The 18,959-nt window shown below is 42.8% G+C and overlaps 1 protein-coding gene across 19 annotated transcripts in view; it reads right to left on the bottom strand.

Annotated features, from left to right (window-relative positions):
* The window catches only part of birc6 (baculoviral IAP repeat containing 6), a 156,129-nt gene extending 138,551 nt beyond the window's left edge, over positions 1 to 17,578 (bottom strand). For 16 of the 19 annotated variants that reach the window (XM_064932346.1, XM_064932354.1, XM_064932347.1 and 13 more), the window contains exons 1-8: positions 16,937 to 17,578; positions 11,821 to 12,002; positions 7,233 to 7,370; positions 2,150 to 2,343; positions 1,867 to 1,987; positions 1,485 to 1,567; positions 544 to 766; positions 64 to 230 (exon numbers count right to left, since the gene is read on the bottom strand). In XM_064932346.1, coding sequence (XP_064788418.1) covers positions 64 to 230; positions 544 to 766; positions 1,485 to 1,567; positions 1,867 to 1,987; positions 2,150 to 2,343; positions 7,233 to 7,370; positions 11,821 to 12,002; positions 16,937 to 17,147 — 1,319 coding nt within the window. In that variant the 5' untranslated portion in view covers positions 17,148 to 17,578. The remainder of the gene's footprint in view (positions 1 to 63; positions 231 to 543; positions 767 to 1,484; positions 1,568 to 1,866; positions 1,988 to 2,149; positions 2,344 to 7,232; positions 7,371 to 11,820; positions 12,003 to 16,936) is intronic. The other 3 variants (XM_064932351.1, XM_064932360.1, XM_064932361.1) reach the window with 1 other exon arrangement.
* Between the last annotated feature and the right edge of the window lie 1,381 nt (positions 17,579 to 18,959).

Below are 18,959 nucleotides of genomic sequence, written 5' to 3'. Positions count from 1 at the left end.
ACTTAACACAACTCCATTTAAACTTTCATTGACTAGGTGTGCATAGAGTGTGTCCAGTAGTACCTGTCCCCCTCTAGTTTTGGTATGTCTGAGCAGCTTGAGGAGTCCTCTAGCCAGGCTAACGTGGGCCTCCTGGACTCCTGGGTCCCCAGGGCCTGCTCGCTCCCAGACAGAATCAGCTGTCGCAGGATCGCCGGGTCGTAGGGGTTGATTTCAAATTTCAAGTGCACCTGAAGGGAAAGCAAAAGCAATCATGAATCGTCAAATCAAACATGAGAAATAACAACAGGCACATTGAGATACATGTATTATTTATTCATGCCTTCATAAGTTTTATGTATGTCAATAAAGTCTGACATCCAGGACTCACGCTCATGCCACCCAGACACACACAAAAAGCATAGCATGGAGGCAGACATCAGCAAAACTCTACTTCTTTACCCAATGACTTTGAAATATTGACTTCACCAGTTCCCCTAGGGCCAGATGTAACCTACATGTTGTCATCACTGTATTGTTTCCCACCACACCGCGCAGCCTTACCTTCATGAGCTTGGACACGTCCCAGATGCAGATTTTGCCACGCTTTGTGGCGGCTGCCAGGAAGTGGGGGCAGCTGCCGAAGCCGTAGCAGGCGATCTTATCTGAGCCGTCGGGGGTGGGGAACTGGGCGGGGCTGGTGGCCAGTGTGACAGACAGGGGCACGTTCTGGGTGTGCTCACCCTTCACAAACGGACAGTTGGGGGAGTGACGCTCGTGCTCGGACCTGACGAGAAGGCGGAGGTCATGGTCATTATGTTTAGAGGTAAATGAATGTGCGATCTGAATGTTCTGTGGTGTGTGTGTGTGTGAGAGAGAGAGAGAGCTGAGCGATTAGTAGTTTTTTTGGTCGGTTCCATTTTAGTTAAATTATTTCAAAGTAGTCACGGTTTGAGATTTGTTTTAAATGCATGAAAAGGCAATATAAAATATTGACATTACAATGATTTTAGAGCTTTTTAAAAAGTGCCCGTCCAGAGATCTGTATATAATGACGAGATGCTCATGCCTCCGCCCTAAAAAGGGGAGTCGTTGTCCCAAAGGCAAGGTTAGGTCCAAAATAAACCAATAGAAATGCATTGGGATTATTTTGGACAGATTTTGTTGAGAGTGTAACCTCTCGCTTCGCCTCTTCCCCTCTGACCCGCGTCCGAGACTGAAAAAAACGGTGCAATGGATTATGGTGACTGTAGTTAATTACCACCTTTCTGCACTGAACTAGGCTGAGTATGTGTTTAATAAAAACTACAGCACTAGCATCTCACACATAACTCAAGAGTTGAATTCACTTGTGAATGATTGGATTTCTCTCTAGAGAACGACTCGTTAGGACAACAAAAACAGCCCCGAAATGAATGAATTCAAGTAATTGAACCTAAATTCTATTATAATCCCCAAAATTAACGAAATGTTGGTTAATCGCTCAGCACTAATGAGTGACTCACCATGGTTCATCAGTGGGCTCCCAACACACTAGGCAGACACTGCATGTGAAACACATTGCCCTGTCATCACCGGTAGAGGCAGGCTGCAGAGAGAGAAAAGTAATTTCACAACAAGAAGGAACTCCAAGCCAAGCATCATGAGGCTCAGCCATACACAATAAAAATAAAATAAAAAGCTAATCTTTTACACTTTATGTACAGAAATATTATGCCTCTTTATACTACATCAGCAATAATGTGCCATGCAGCAACTTGGGTCTCAAACGGCATGCAAACTCGTGTGTGCGTGCATGATGAACATGTAATTGGAGGATCAAATGTACATTTTTCTTCACAATGCAAGCATTAGAGGGAGAGATGATGGGAGAGGTGGTGTCCTTACACTGCCTACCTGGTGGTAAAATCCTGCTTGGGCCATGGGGTCAGGCTGTGCCCACCTGTACCCGGCATGGGGCCACGACATGAACGTTTCTCTCCTATTTGCCTCACTGTACATCAATGATCTGAAAGACAGACCGCAAGGGTCAAACTTGTCAATACAGAAATACAGGCAAAACAAAAGGAACAAAATACATCTGATTGGTATTGGGGAGATGAGGTTATTTGAGTCATTTTAACACCTCTGGTGCATTATGAGGTTTGTCATGGTTTAAGGTCCTGCTCACCTATCTACAGAGCGCCCGGGGCCCACCCCCAGCTCAGGCCGTGCACTTGGTAAGAGGTAGGAGAGCCTGTCCATGATGGACGAGGCCACAGACAAGGCAGCGACGTTCTGGTTGATCTTCTTCAGCTCAGTCACGATGGCACTGGCGACCAACTTTAGCACTTGGTGTGGAAGATGAAACGTCACTGTTGCCCACTGGAGGGGGACAGACAGTGTTAGAGGGAAAAGGAGAGAGCAGTGTCCAGCGAGCCTAGTTGAATTTTTGTAATACCGCATCCCATCCCTACTGGTACAAATCAAATTTAAACAACCATGGTTTGCCTTATTTCCTATATATTATACAATGTATGCAATTATGTGAGAGGTCAGTTGGAACGTTAAGACTCATTATTGGGACAGAGGTGGATGGTTACATGATTGTGAGTTAAGAAGGAAAAGAGGTTGGACGTTAGGTAAACTTCCAATATCAGGCCTTGGTGTATTTATTTTAATACAAGGGAGAGAGAAAAAAAAAACATTCACAATATAGGTACGTCACGGTATACCAAGATAAATCGCTGGGCGCTAAATGAAATAGTGCAACAGCAAAGTGATTTTGATGTAACAGAGTGCTGGTTGGCGCTGAAGGCCAGTGGAGAGGATTCTTCTGCCATGGTTCTCAGCAATGGAAGCTATGGAACCAGTGGTAAAATAATGTGCATGAGTAAACAGAGTCATGTCTGGGGTAGGGTTTAATAGTGAGAAGCGAGTTAGAGACTTCAGAGAGTTCCCTACCAAACCCATTCCCTGGGATAAATAAATCGGTAATTTACAATATAACATTTATATGAACAGCATGATGTGAAACGGGAACTGTTATATGCAATGTCTTAATCTGGCTTCCCACTGTAGGGTAGGCCTACTTACTTTTATTAATTCACCTGCGTAAAGCTTCAATAAAACTAATGCCACCGAGGAAGAAAACTACATCTGCAAGGGCAAAATTGAAGCCTGTTTCATCCGGACCTACATCCATGCAAGTGTTGCAATGCTTCAGTAAGAGAACAGGGGGGTTTAGCGGCAAAACGTTCTAGAACGATGCAGTCTTACCTCAAGGCGATGTAAGCACTGGATGAAATTCGAGCAGATATTGCAGCGAGCGACAGCTTCTCCTACCATGCTATTGCAGACAGTATTGCGGTACACACATCTACCATATCGGCCAGACTGTTCCAAACGTGTGCTGCAGTCCAATTTGAACTTGAGCCCTTTCCCACTCTTCCATCACAGACCTCCGACTTGCTAAAGTTATGTGCAATCTTCCTCACTTCCTCCACTGTGCTGCACAGATCCCTTCTCACAAGTAGCCTACTGGGTGTCTTCTTCAACGTCAACAAAGTTTATTTTGCCATTTAAATGTATTTTATGCCATGGCTATATATATATATATTTATGTTTAACCTTTATTTAACTAGGCAAGTCAGTTAAGAACAAATTCTTATTTTCAATGACGGCCTAGAAACAGTGGGTTAACTGCCTGTTCAGGGGCAGAACGACAGATTTGTACCTTGTCAGCTGTGGGATTTGAACTTGCAACCTTTCGATTACTAGTCCAACTCTCTAACCACTAGCTACCCTGCCGCCCGATGTATGCTAGCCTAAGTGTATTTGTCCTACATTCTACTTTGTCAGGTGTTGATTTATTTAACTATCATAAAACAAAAACTTGCAAGATTATCGATGACTATTGCTTTAGAATTACCATAACATTTTTAGGTTAAAAAAAGAAGATAAATGCAATAAAAAGAAAATTAGATTTGATGCATAATACACCTTAGAATGGCACACGATTCTGTCCGATGGTTTTATATGCTTTAGAACGACACTTCCTGTTTGGGCGGGAAATACCAGGTTACCCAGGAGAAAAGTTATTTATTCTTGAAATGGAACATTTGCCCTAGTCTGGAGTAACTCACTGGTTATAGAACAAGATTATCTTACAAAGATACACACATCCCTGTTAAATAAGACTGAACTAGTAGGTCACCCAGTCCTATGTGAGTGAGAGCTTCATCTCTCTACATAGAGGTGTGTTTAAAATCTTTGGCGCATAGCCAAAGGGCGGGTGTTGTGCTGCATGGCAGGAACACAACAATATACGAGGGTAAGGCAGAGGACAATGGTGAGACAGAAGTGGATTTATAAACTAAGATGTATATTAAAAAAATGTATAAGAACAAATATCCTTTTCTTGTGGGCGTTTTATGGCAGGCAGGACGCATATATATTAGACATCGAGTGTGTCACACGTGGGGAGTCAAAGGCTAATGTTGAACTTGGACCAGCCTCACCATCCACCAGTGACTAGCAGATTGGACTCCAATTGGAGTCAGTGTAATGGATGATGGTTTGCTGCAGAAGCACACTGGCAGGGAGGCCCACCGAGGCAGTGGTAAGGCAGCGTCCTCAGCCCTTGGCAGCCCAGCACATACCAGGAGATACACATCCAATTCTGGAGGAGGAAGTAAAGGGGTGAGTAAATAGGGAATTCCCAGTGCCTTGGCTTTCACATTACACACCGATAGCTTTCTGGCCAAACTCCATGCATCGAGGGAGGTGGGGGTGATTTTAAGATTGACATTCTGATTTGTTTTAGCCCAGGTTCAATTACACAGAGTGGAGAATGGGCATTGGGACAGAAGCGGTGCTCGTCCCCCTGCTCTGGCTATTAAATATGCCGATGAGGTCTGCAGTTTCTGCGCTTTGTCGCAGACTGCAGTCAGGTCTCAGGATCTCACCGGCACTGAAAGAGAGTGCATGTACGCATAATCAAAGAGACAAAGGCAATGTCACACAACCACAGTCTTTCCTCTTTGTTAGACCTGCGCTGAACATAAAGGAAACTGGTTTGGGAGTGTGTGGGGAAATTATAAGCCGATCGAAGAATCACCGCACTTATCCATCCACAGAGCAACACGATATCAGGAAAGCAGAAGGCTACCAAATTACACGATTAGGGCTGGCACAATCATCGTAGAACTTGTCATTGACAGTTAACGATAAACAGTAATGAAAATAAAATAAAACGTCATGAACATTTAAAACCCGTGCAGTTGAGTCACATAAAAATAGAATGAATTAAAAAAAGGCTAGGAACCTCTAACACCGGCAATTTGACTGGTAAACTCGCAATGGCTGCCTGGTATTGTGAATCAATCATTTTCAGGGTAATCCATCCTTTTCATTCAAATGATAACCTATGTGGCTCGTGCAATGGGATTTATTTTTTGTAATGTCAGTTGAATGAACAAATCACAAAACATATTGATGGGAACTCTCAGTGCACTAAAGTGCGACCAAGTTGGTCACATATGCAAGAAAATATTTGGCTGTGCTACTAGTTTTATTTTGGGAGCACTGTGTGACTATGAACTAAATATCCCAGATGCTTGTTTCTCTAGGGCACTCAGAAACAACTAAGTGCAGATTTGTTAGGGTCATGGTTGCACAACCGTTACAGCGTTTACGGCTTGCTTTTAAAGTTCTGACCCATATTACCGGCGCAACATTTTGATCCAATATCGGATTGCCGCTTTTACATCCCTAAACCATCTCATTGGCCATTCTAAAACTACTCGCGCATCATTAACCATTCGTTTACACTTTGTTCAATCATGTTACCTCCTTGGCTAACTAACTAACAACCTGGTAACTTTACCAGTATATCCAAACATTTGGGGGCACAAACCGAAAAGAAAAGGGATATCTTCTTCAGGAGATCAATGATCATAGCAATGAACACATGTTGTCATCACAATCCTGATTATTATGATTTATTTATTTTTAAATTCAGTGTAATTCACCAAAATAGTGCTTTTACTCAATGTACAAACCTAATATTCCACAAATGACTCATTTCATTGGTAATTGACAGGTAATTGTATCAACATTTTAGCATTTATAATAAACTAATGCATTTACAGCGTAACAAATGTGTTTGTCGGGCACAACAAAAAGTAGCTAGAATTCCTATCAACCCAATATAGGCTGTATCTCAATCAATTACATTTCATGTGGTTCTCCTATCTTATTTTGTATGTTTCTTTTTCCCCCTCTTATTTTTTAAAAAAGTGGGAGTGCTGCCAACTAAACATATCAATTTAGAGCTCTAGGTAAACTTCCTGATTTTGCTCCAAAAGTTACTCGCAATGGCCGCCAGTCCACCCATTATACGATCATTGACTTGAACGGGGACGCCCGTTCTATTCATGACATTTCTATGGCAGCATATGCAGTCAGGAGCAGATGAGAGGACAAAATGAGTTTAAATTGTTTTTAAACAAAGGTAACCAAATTGCTGTGACCACTCATTTGGCCAATAACCGTCACCCAAAATGTCATGACCGTCACGGCCCTAGACACCATATAGGCAAAGACTAAATACCTCAAATTAGCATTCCCATTTCAATCCCTCAGTACCTTTTAATTAAAATAGCATCCTCTTTAGTCTCCTTTGACTTTGCTACACACTGCTGAAGAACTGGCATTCCCTGGCGTGAGAGCTGTTATATCTGAGCAACACCTCAGCCACAGGAGATGACAGCTCTGGCCCAGCAGCAGACACAGCTCTATCAGGTCCCTAGCATAGCACTGATTAGAATGTGTCAACGAGCTACGCACACTATACATTAAACTTAATGCATTTTCGAGTAAGTCTGACTGCTACGAGCATAATAACAGTAACTGACTGTCAGCCCTACTAATAAGAGCTGGCAAGTTTTGAATAATCAAAAGCAAATTTCCTAATGTTTCCACTGCTGCACAGTCAATGAACAAACTTGTTCAACCTCTGGCATGCTCTCTAACAGGTGATTGACGACTTGCGGTGTCACAGTACAAACAGAGATGTGTTATGTTAGACAACTGAAGTGAACCGCTACACCTGCTTGGTGCATTTGTCTAACACTATTATCTGTGACAATTCTGACAATCTGCAGTGGAAAGACATAACAGCAGAAAACACCATAACAGCACAACATGAATATGGGTTAGTAGGCAAGTGGTGACACGGTTCGCCTCCTCCCAGAGCGCTGAGTGTGACTCACCTTGGCCACTTTGTGATTGGCTGCAGTCTCGTGTGAGGTATTCTTCAGTCCTTCTTTGAGTTGAGCGATGAAGATATCGTAGCCCTCTGTGTTTGACACATCTACCTTCTCCAGGCAGGCAGAGAGCATCTGCTGAGCCTGCAGGGAACACACACACAGAGATCCACACTCACGCCATAGTACAAGGGTGGAACCAAGACCTTTTTACACAAGGTCGTATGCCAATTGTTGTTGAAGTTGTTGACTCATTAGAGTCTATGAGTCACCATTCAGATCTCAAATTACATAAACCATTCACAAATGTTACATTAAAAAACATTGTTCTCATTGTCCTTTAAAACTCACTGGGCTTGCTAGTAATACGATTGATTTTCCTGAATAACTTCTAATGCAGCATTATCCACTGCTAGCTGACAAGGAGATGGGGTCAATACTCATTAGACAGAGCCTTGGAGAGATGGGCAGATCAGAGAGGACAAAGCAGGCAGGCAGGTGGGAGTTAACAGTAACAGACTGCTGCAGGAGGAGGAACAGCCTGGGCAGATCAATAATACTGGCAGCACAAAGTACACAAAGCCATACCCACAGAGGGCAGCAGCCCACAGGGGTTATCGTTTCAACCAGTCTGACCATGCCATGTAACCACAGTCAAATTCATAGACTGAGCTACAAATGCAAGGACTGGGAAGGAAAAAAATAGATACTCCACTCAGCAGGTGGGTCAACAAATGCAAATTAGCTGTGCAACGGGGCGGGAAAGGGGTGTCTAAGAATAAAACAATTTTACTAAATATTATAACATAAGGCAACTCTTGCCCCTCCAGCAAAACATTGGGGCACATGCACTGGGATGCAGCCAATATCAATATTGGGACACCTTCAGGGCATTTCAATGAGGAACAAAACATGGTCTTGGCTGTGAGGTGCAACTAATCCTGGGAAACAGGCAGTGTGTGCTCAGATCTACAAAGCGCCTGTGGTGTGATGATTAAAACATCTTCAGTCTCTCAGAGGAATGACGAGGGGATATGTCTGAGTACATAGGCCTGCTGTCTGTGCGCAGCCTGTAATGATTTAGACATGGGGCACATATAAAACAGACAAAGGTCAAAGTAAAGTAAACCTTGCTTTGAAACCAACGTGTTTGCAACAGTCAAGGGTTACAACAATCTGGCTAACCTCGCTGTGAATTTTGATGGGCTGGTACGACAAGAAACTGATTAAATAATTAATTAATTAAAGAATGTCGATCAGTGTTTATCAGGTAAAGCTAACTCTCTCTCCTCTGCTCTCATCCTTCTAGACCTATCGGCTGCCTTCGATACTGTGAACCATCAGATCCTCCTCTCCACCCTCTCCGAGTTGGGCATCTCCGGCGCGGCCCACGCTTGGATTGCGTCCTACCTGACAGGTCGCTCCTACCAGGTGGCGTGGCGAGAATCTGTCTCCTCGCCACGCGCTCTCACCACTGGTGTCCCCCAGGGCTCTGTTCTAGGCCCTCTCCTATTCTCGCTATACACCAAGTCACTTGGCTCTGTCATAACCTCACATGGTCTCTCCTATCATTGCTATGCAGACGACACACAATTAATCTTCTCCTTTCCCCCTTCTGATGACCAGGTGGCGAATCGCATCTCTGCATGTCTGGCAGACATATCAGTGTGGATGACGGATCACCACCTCAAGCTGAACCTCGGCAAGACGGAGCTGCTCTTCCTCCCGGGGAAGGACTGCCCGTTCCATGATCTCGCCATCACGGTTGACAACTCCATTGTGTCCTCCTCCCAGAGCGCTAAGAACCTTGGCGTGATCCTGGACAACACCCTGTCGTTCTCAACCAACATCATGGCGGTGGCCCGTTCCTGTAGGTTCATGCTCTACAACATCCGCAGAGTACGACCCTGCCTCACACAGGAAGCGGCGCAGGTCCTAATCCAGGCACTTGTCATCTCCCGTCTGGATTACTGCAACTCGCTGTTGGCTGGGCTCCCTGCCTGTGCCATTAAACCCCTACAACTCATCCAGAACGCCGCAGCCCGTCTGGTGTTCAACCTTCCCAAGTTCTCTCACGTCACCCCGCTCCTCCGCTCTCTCCACTGGCTTCCAGTTGAAGCTCGCATCCGCTACAAGACCATGGTGCTTGCCTACGGAGCTGTGAGGGGAACGGCACCGCAGTACCTCCAGGCTCTGATCAGGCCCTACACCCAAGCAAGGGCACTGCGTTCATCCACCTCTGGCCTGCTCGCCTCCCTACCATTGAGGAAGTACAGTTCCCGCTCAGCCCAGTCAAAACTGTTCGCTGCTCTGGCCCCCCAATGGTGGAACAAACTCCCTCACGACGCCAGGACAGCGGAGTCAATCACCACCTTCCGGAGACACCTGAAACCCCACCTCTTCAAGGAATACCTAGGATAGGATAAGTAATCCTTCTCACCACCCCCCCTTAATGATTTAGATGCACTATTGTAAAGTGGCTGTTCCACTGGATGTCAGAAGGTGAATTCACCAATTTGTAAGTCGCTCTGGATAAGAGCGTCTGCTAAATGACTTAAATGTAAATGTAAAGGGAAACCATTTCCAGTGCCTGGTCAAATTCATGGGTGTGAACGTTTAAACAAAATTGAATCTTTAAGAAATGACCTCACAACTCAAGTAAACCATTGACGATGGCTCCGTATCAACTGCAAACATTTCTTTAATCTGCACTGATGAGCGCCTCATATCCGTGGCAAATAATTAGAAAGATGCATATCGGTTCTTACTAATGTTATAGCCTTGTTACTTTACGTAGGATTACTTGTTAATTTTTCCCCCCTTAAATGAAAGGCTGCAAGTGCTATTTGAGCCTCACAGCTACTGAAATGAGTCCAAATAACACTTCACTGTTTACTCCCATTTCCACAGGGTGTTATTACCTGTATAATGGGAGTTTAGACATACAGTTAACAGCATTAGAGTGTAAGATTAAACTTCATGGGCAGGCTTTTGTTAAACATGAAACAAAGTAGGCCCCTAGAATAATGAATAGGCTATTTGCCTTCATCAAAATAATGTTTCTGTCTAGGGGGGGTTTAACCTATTGTAAATGGCAAAGTATAGCAGCTGGCAAAAAAGAACAAAATAAACGAGACATGTCTATTATTCCAACACTGAAGCTCGTGGTTGGAACACATCTCTCTACTTTAAAATCACCAGTCCATTTATGGGCTGGTGTGGTTACATGTGGTCTGCAGTTGTGAGGCCGGTCAGACGTACTGCCAAATTCTCTAAAACGACATTGAAAGCGGCTTATGGTAGAGAATTGAACATTTAATTCTCTGGCAACAGCTCTGGTGGACATTACTGCAGTCAGCATACCAATTGCATACTCCCTCAACATCTGACATTCTGTTGTGTGACAACTGCACATTTTAGAGTAGCCTTTTATTGCACCCAACACAAGGTGCACCTGTGTGATGAGCGTGCTGTTTAATCAGCTTCTTGATATGTCACACCTGTCAGGTGGCTGGATTATCTCGGCAAAGGAGAACTGCTCACTATCAGGAATGTAAACAAATTTGTGCACAAAATTTGAGAGAAATTAGCTTTTTTGTGCGTATGGAAAATTTCATGAATATTTTATTTCAGCTCATGAAACTCGGGAGAGTTGAGAGTTGCAAATGCACATAATTCACAACGTTAACGTAAGTTTGTCTTCGGGACAACATTTCACCTGCCGTTCACATCCCTAATAGTAGACTACATTAATAAATTCTACAATTACAATGTATTGGCAACTCAGCAATAGAAACAACAAGGCTTTCAATAAAATTTTAAATTGCGGTCTCTTTGCGCATGCCTTTTCAAGAAACGGTTGGGATACCACAATGGGTCCAATTGTACCTGTCTGTAGGCTATATTGAATAACCAGAGGGGGAAACGATGTGTTCAAACAGCTCAATTTAGAAATGTTATGTAACCAGGTCCTACAGATACGACAGCCAGAGATAGACAATGAAAAAAAAGATGTACACGGTCATTAATTATTTTGGGGACATAATGACTGAGTCCGAACTTTATAGTCGCACTCAAATGTTTCTGCAAATCTAACGAGATGCATGATTTACATGAAAGTCTGAAGAACTTGCACAGGCCAAGAATTGTCACACTCATTAAAACAAATGAACAGGAGTGGTGGATTCTCCACAGTTAGCTTGTGCGCTCTCACAGTGAACCAGTTTTTCTGCATTACTAAATATGTCTGTCGTCAGGTTTGTGCGATTTTAGAGCAAGGTAGACAATGCTTGCAGTAGGGGGACATATTCAAACGATTGATACTTGTGTCCTGATTTGCACTCACAACAGTAAAAAAAATAGATATTAAAAACAAAGGTAAGATCACAATCACCTAAAGTAGCAGTAACTGTTTTTGAACATCAATAATTGTTGTTCATTGTGTGTTGTACTGTAATACCATGCAAACATATTAATGTCAGCGATTCTATGTCAATGGGTTTAAAAGCCAAATTTAGGGAGTGCTATGAGCACACTTCCATGTTTAAGTGTGTTTTGTGTCATGTGTCGGTGGCTGACAAGCAAGCTCTCTTACCTCTGTGACAGGCAGCTCGAGCTGGACCATGTCCTCTGGTTTGGCCACGGGGGCCTGCAGGGCTGTGTCCAGCAGCAAGATGCCGTTCAAGTCCTTTCTGCAGCCCACTGCATAGTCGTCCACGAAGAGGACCTTGTCTACCGCAGGGAAATACTGACACCTAACACGGCCTCCAGGTTTAGCTAGGAACACAAACATCAGGGTGTTAGAGTTGTTTAGCCACTAAGACATAGCATTGACTGGACTTTTGCTGTCTGATCATGTAAATCAGATACTAAAATAGCCTAAATCTTTGAATTTAGTTTTTGAAATATTGATGAGGTAAACTGCAAGTTGCTAGTTACAGTCACAATAATCTCATGGGCATCCTGACTGAAAACAAATGGATATGCATCATTGTTTGGCATAATGCAGCATCAAGAAACAATCAAGGCTTACGAGGTGTTGTTGCAGTTCGGGAATAAAAAAATGTGAAGCCTACACAATTTACAGAACTTGTGTTGTTTATATTTCAATTACACAGTCTCCTCAAAAATGAATGTATTGCCCTATTGGATAACTTACTATTAAAACTGTTATGTTAGTTACAATGAAAACATTTTCCTCAGACACCCCTATAGCCTTTAACTGTGTTATTACCACTTCATTTCATGCTGTAATGTAAAATGATAGTGTTAGGCAGGATAATTCAACCTGGTTCAACTACATCACGACTCTCTTCTCTGTATACATCAATGATGTTGCTCATGCTGCTGGTGATTCTCTGGTACACCCCTAGGCAGACGACACCATTCTGGATACTTCTGGCCCCTCTTCGGACACTGTGTTACCTAACCTCCAGATGAGCTTCAATGCCGTACAACTCTCCTTCCGTGGCCTCCAACTGATCTTAAAAGCAAGTCAAACTAAATGCATGATATTCAACTGATCACTTCCCGCAACTGCTCGCCCGTCCAGCATCACTACTCTGGACAGCTCTGACTTAGAATACGTCGACAACTACAAATATCTAGGTGTCTGGTTAGACTGGAAACTCTCCTTCAAGACTCACATTAAGCATCTCCAATCCCAAATTAAATCTAGAATTGGCTTCCTATATCGCAACAAAGCATCCTTCACTCATGCTGCCAAACATACCCTCGTAAAACTGCCTATCCTACGGATCCTCGACTTTGGTGATGTCATCTATAAAAAAGCCTCAAACAGAACTCAACAAACTGGATGCAGTCTATCACAGTGCCATCCGTTTTGTCACCAAAGCCCCATACACTACCCACCATTGCGACCTGTACTCTCTCGTTGGTTGGCCCTTGCTTCATACTCGTCGCCAAATCCACTGGCTACAGGTTATCAACAAGGCTCTGCTAGGTAAAGCCCCACCTTATCTCAGCTCACTGGTCACCCACTCGTAGCACGCGCTCCAGCAGGTATATCTCACCCCCAAAGACAATTCCTCCTTTGGTCGTCTTTCCTTCCAGTTCTCTGCTGCCAATGACTGGAACGAACTGCAAAATCTCTGAAGCTGGAGACTCATATCTCCCTCACTAGCTTTAAGCACCAGCTGTCAGAGCAGCTCACAGATCACTGCACATAGCCCATCTGTAAACAGCCAATCTACCTACCTCATCCCCATACTGTATTTATTTATTTATCTTGCTCCTTTGCATCTCAGTATCTCTACTTGCACATTCATCTTCTGCACATCTACCATTCCAGTGTTTAATTGCTATATTGTAATTACTTCGCACCATGGCCTATTTATTGCCTTACCTCCCTTATCTTACCTCATTTGCACTCACTGTATATAGACTTTTTGTTTTCTTTTGTTCTACTGTATTATTGACTATGTTTTCTTTATTCCATGTGTAACTCTGTTGTTGTATGTGTCGAATTGCTATGCTTTATCTTGGCCAGGTCGCAGTTGCAAATGAGAACTTGTTCTCAACTATCCTACCTGGTTAAATAAAGGTTAAATAAAAAAAATTTAATCTGTCAATTATGGCAGATGACCACTTGTCTTGCTCAGAATCGCATTAGTGGAAAACAAGACTGTCCTCAGGGCAGGCCTGGTTGAGTCACATCTAGACAATTTTAGCTAACCCTAAAACTTCTCCTAACCTTAATTAACCTAATTCTAACCTGCCACGTTAATTATCCTAAACTGTGTAAACTCTCCTAACCTGCTACAAATTAACTTCTGCTAGTCAAAACCGACAGCTTGTCTTGCACTAATGTAGTATTCATCCAAACCATATGACCCAAAGTCAAGAGATCCATTTTCAGCCAGGGCTGTACGCCAACTTTTTTTTTTTTTTTTTTTTTTTTTAAGGAGCACGTGTGCGTAACTTGAAAAATGTAAGAGTGCACAAAGAAATTTAGGAGCACAATGAAAAATATTTGAGCTAACAAGCCATTTTCTTTGTAGCAATGGTGCAAGTATGACGGTTATGAATCTGTGCTCAGTGTTTTCTCCATGGCACTCAGAGGCTGTGGTACAGTGAAGTAATCATTGCAACAATTATCATCTGGACGAATTTTTTTTCTACACGCTTTGTTGTTCCCAGGTAGCACAGAAGAATATTAGGCAAGCATGTGAGCAAAATGGTCGCACTTTTGAGCCGTCTAGTTTGCTAGAGATGCTATATCTTTGGTCGTCATCCAATTCTGTCCTCTGCCAAGGAGCAGTCCACAGGACAAACATTATCAAATTGGAAAACTGCATGTTGCCTACAACTCAAATTCACTTGTAGAATATCTCTGAACTGCTGTGTTGTCAGTCACATTATTTACTGTCAACAACACAGTGTGTTAACAGATGCTGCATAGTTGGCCTCGAAAGAGAACCGGCTGTCAAAGACCAAATAGCAGTACAAGGAATAAAAATATAATGCCTTTCTAGAGAATACAAATTTGTCACATGTACACTGCTGTCATTTTCTTTGATAATAAATGCTACTGCTGTCTGTCATCTCTGGGACCAATAGCCTGTAGTCTATTCATAAGATGAAAAAAACAGACCGCTCTTTAGTTCTGATAGCAATGGACAAGTCTGAAGATTTGTCAATGCCAGTGGCGCATAACATGCCAAAATATAGGCTACATGCTAAATGCACTGTAGTAACTATACTGGATGACGATATGACTTTTAGGGCCACCTAGATGAAAAGTGGGCTGTTAAAGTTAACTTAATCTAACTTTCATAATGGAATTCATCATCATATACCAATTACCCTCAATGAAAATTAGGGCTGACCCCATTTAGTCAACTGGTCGATAAGACTAAAAACATACCAGTCCACCAACAGTCTAATAGTCGCAAATATGTTATTCTTTGTACTGCTATTTGGCTCAACTAACAAGTAGACTCAGGTACATGTCATTGACAGCCGGTTACATAAAGGTTAAATGTAAATATATATATATATATATATATTTATTTAACTAGGCAAGTCAGGTAAGAACAAATTCTTATTTACAATGACTGCCTAGGAACAGTGGGTTAACTGCTTTGTTCAGGGGCAGAACTACAGATTTTTAACTCAGGGATTCAATCAGCAACATTTCAGTTTCTGGCCCCAAGCTCTAACCACTGGGCTACCTGCCGCTCCACATGCTAGCATGTGTCCTTTTTTAACCTCCAGTAAAAGAGTCAGAGAATAAAATGTAACTTGGTCCATCCAGGATGGAAACTTTACATTAATGCATATCACACACACATTGTAAACAGTCAGTGCAGCACACTGCATACCCAAACACATAAGAGGAGATAAACACATCCACTCAGAACTTGGCGATGTCCCAACTGCAATGTTAAAATAGATTCATAAATAAATAGCTTGTGCATATGCTAAGAGGGAAGTCATTGAGTGAAGTGATTTTACAGCACATTACACATTGAAGTGAACACAAAGTCATGAAACGGAGAAGAGCTTCAATTCAGCAAATTGATTCAGTTTGTAGCTAACGATAGACGAAAGGCATCAAAATAAACCCAGGTGTTTTTGCTCATTGAATTCAATTTAGCTACAGATGGCGAGTCACGTTATGGAACAAACGCCAATAATGTTCATTGTTTGACATCGTCAAACAAACTGTCAAAATTAAATCAGCGTGGATTTAGGTTCTCTATCGTCTGCCATTTCCTTCCAAAATTGTACAGCTGTGAGCTACAACACTATTAGTTAGCTAGATTGCCAACAGGCATTGCATACTTTCTCGTTTTGCCTAGTACTAGTACGAATAGCAACATCACGTCATAACCAACGAGAGCTAGCTAGATAAACGTTCTGCAACAAACTAGTTATTGCTAACACGCTTGTTAAGTACATTTACTGCAACACCACATGCTCACGGCTGGGTGATCATCTTTGAACTTGACAGCTTATCTACTTGACTAACGTTATTAGCTACTAGTTACTCGTGTCATCACAATTAGTTAGCAAGCTACCACTGATTATCTAGTTTGCTAGCTAGCTAACTACATGTTACCCAAACATGGCGTAATGTTGTGATGGATATACAGTACGGAAGTTACTTGGCTAACGCAATAACGTTAATTAGTTAAATCGCACTACAATATGCGGATTATTAATAACGATTGATTGAATGTTGACCTGAAACGTGAGATACTGTTAGCGGGTTCGCTAGCTTAGCCAGCTAGCTGATGAGCTGTTTTCATAATACATCGTTAACACGTAAATTCAGTTAGCCAGTTAGATTGTTAATTAGTTAAGTAACGTTAGTTAACTGTCTTGACAGAAAGAGTCAAGACATGTAGCTATCTACTGTAGTTAACCACAGCTAGGAGCTAGTTTGCCACTGCCAGTATCTTTGATGTAACTAGTCTAATGTAGGAAGAAAGTAAGGTAGCTAACGTTAGCTAGCTACTTGGTTATGCAAGTTGTTGTTAGGAATCGGATCTAACAAATTGTTCCGTGAATCCGTACTTTAGCTAAACGTCAGAATTCACGTTCTAACGTTATTTAATTTGCTAACCACGGCTAGCTAACCAACCCCAGGTTAACTGATGTGATTGTCAAAATAATTCAACGTCAAACATTAGCCAACTACCTAACATTTGATAAAACAGTTACTTAGCCCCTGTACCCTGACTTACCGTGTAAGGCCGAGGCTTGAAGAATAGCCCCTGATGTGCCGTCGATTACTTTGATACTCCCCCGGCTAGTAACCGCCAGGATAGCGTTAAGGGCCGGGTGGTAGGAAAGGCTTCGCAGGCCCTCCTCGTCGCAACGACGGCAACCGTCTCTCAGTACAATCCAATCTGAGGAGGTGGACGAGCAGGAGCCCGGCGAGGCCGCGGCCGCCATCTTTCTTAAATTTTCCCTTCCCTTCTGTGTGTTTTTAGGGAGCTTCGTTGATACGAGTAAGATTAATACGTGTAAAAGCTGAATTCCAAACTACCGCTCCTCTACTACTGCTTCTGCTCCTCCGCCCGTTACCACAGCAGTAGCAATTCACCATCAGTACTGAGAAAGCTACGAGCCGAGCGTCGCTCTGTCAGATGGACGTCAGGTAAACGGAACAAGCGTAGTGCTTGACCATCACGCGATACCAGAAAGGGCACTGCGATGTTGATGTTCTTGAGTTGACTCCGGAATCCAGACAGATGACATCTGTTTGTGAATGTTACTATTACCCTACTGTAAATTGTGTTTGTTGTGACTCCCACAGACGGAAAGACAGTATGTTTGCGCTCAGACAAGAATAGAGGCGGCCTTCTTCGTCTTCGGTGTGGTTTATCGGCATCCAACATTATGGTGCATTACCGCCATCTACTGTACTGTGGACCTTCTTCTTCTATACAATGGCGGTTCGCAAACAAACGTGAAAGGTGCATGCCGCCACCTACTATGGTGGAGTGTGTGGTCAATCACGGTTTACAATATTAGTTCCATATTTCTAAATCCTCCTACCTAACTCCGTACTTCTGAGGAAATAAAAAAGAGCCCTACTAACTTCTAATAGATGCTTCCCCCATCCCGAGGGATCCGAGTCCAATCTCATCTTCCACACATCTATCAAAACAGGTCTGATCTTACACTTGGCCTCACCTCCACAAAGTGGAACATTAATATCAAATATATCTCATTCTCAAGCTCTTTTGGCTTACCTTACACGTTATGTTGCCCGAAATGTGTTAGCTACACTATCCTAACGAACCACATTGCTTATCATTACAGCAATATGTTCCGGTTTGTTAGCTAGCTACCTAACTTTAGTTGGCTCATAATACACCAAACGTGTCAGTATATTAACTATATGCTATCTAACTACCCAATGTTTATTGACTTGATTATTCCTGTCATTCGTAGCTTAGCTAAGCGGTATAGTGATTGTGCGTTCTCAATGGACATACCAGAGCGCAGAATAACTGATTCATTTACCAACTCACAACACATATTGAATATGGCCGGTGTCAGTAAACGTCAGCAAAAAAAATATTGCCAGCAGCACAGTTACAGTCATCTACGCTCTGGATAACACGAAAGCTGCCTAACCAGCTCTTGCTTGGGCGATTAAAATAGTCAAAGTGAGGTGTTCTCTCATTTGTGTCTGGAAGTAGCTGGCAAGCTAGCCAACGTTAGCCAGTTAGCGTGGGTGCTTGACTGCCGTTGTGAGGCCAGAATGCTCGGATCAACCCTACTCCTCGGCCAGAACGTCCAGTGTGCGCTCAGATAGCGAAACGCTCTGAATTTACAAACAGACAATCTGACAAAGCTTTGAATTTACGAACGCCCAGAGCGCACTCTGGCATTCCAGATTTAATTTAAGAACACACCCGAAGTCGCAAAATGTCTAGCTCGTAATTTGTTATTGAACAAGCCAACAAGAGGTTGCATAGCAACAGCATCGATTTAAGATAGACAGTTGAAGCTCTAGTACGCTCAACTGAAAGGATACCGTTCATTTACAGTATACTAAAATGTACTTATAGTATTTAGTATATACTCATTAAGTATGTAGCATACAGTATGTTAGTATGGGTATTCAAACACAGCTATGGTTTCCATGTGTTTTCAGTTTTTACTAACGACATGCCACTGACTTTGAGTAAAGCCAATGTGTCTTTGTATGCGGATCACCCAGAAGGCGAGGTCAGTACAGGTGCATCAAAGCTG

This window comes from Oncorhynchus masou, chromosome 23 (assembly GCF_036934945.1).
Source record: "Oncorhynchus masou masou isolate Uvic2021 chromosome 23, UVic_Omas_1.1, whole genome shotgun sequence".
Lineage (NCBI taxonomy): Eukaryota > Metazoa > Chordata > Actinopteri > Salmoniformes > Salmonidae > Oncorhynchus > Oncorhynchus masou.
The sequence above is the reverse complement of the archived record's forward strand: the minus strand, read 5'-3'. Positions and strand labels throughout refer to the sequence as shown.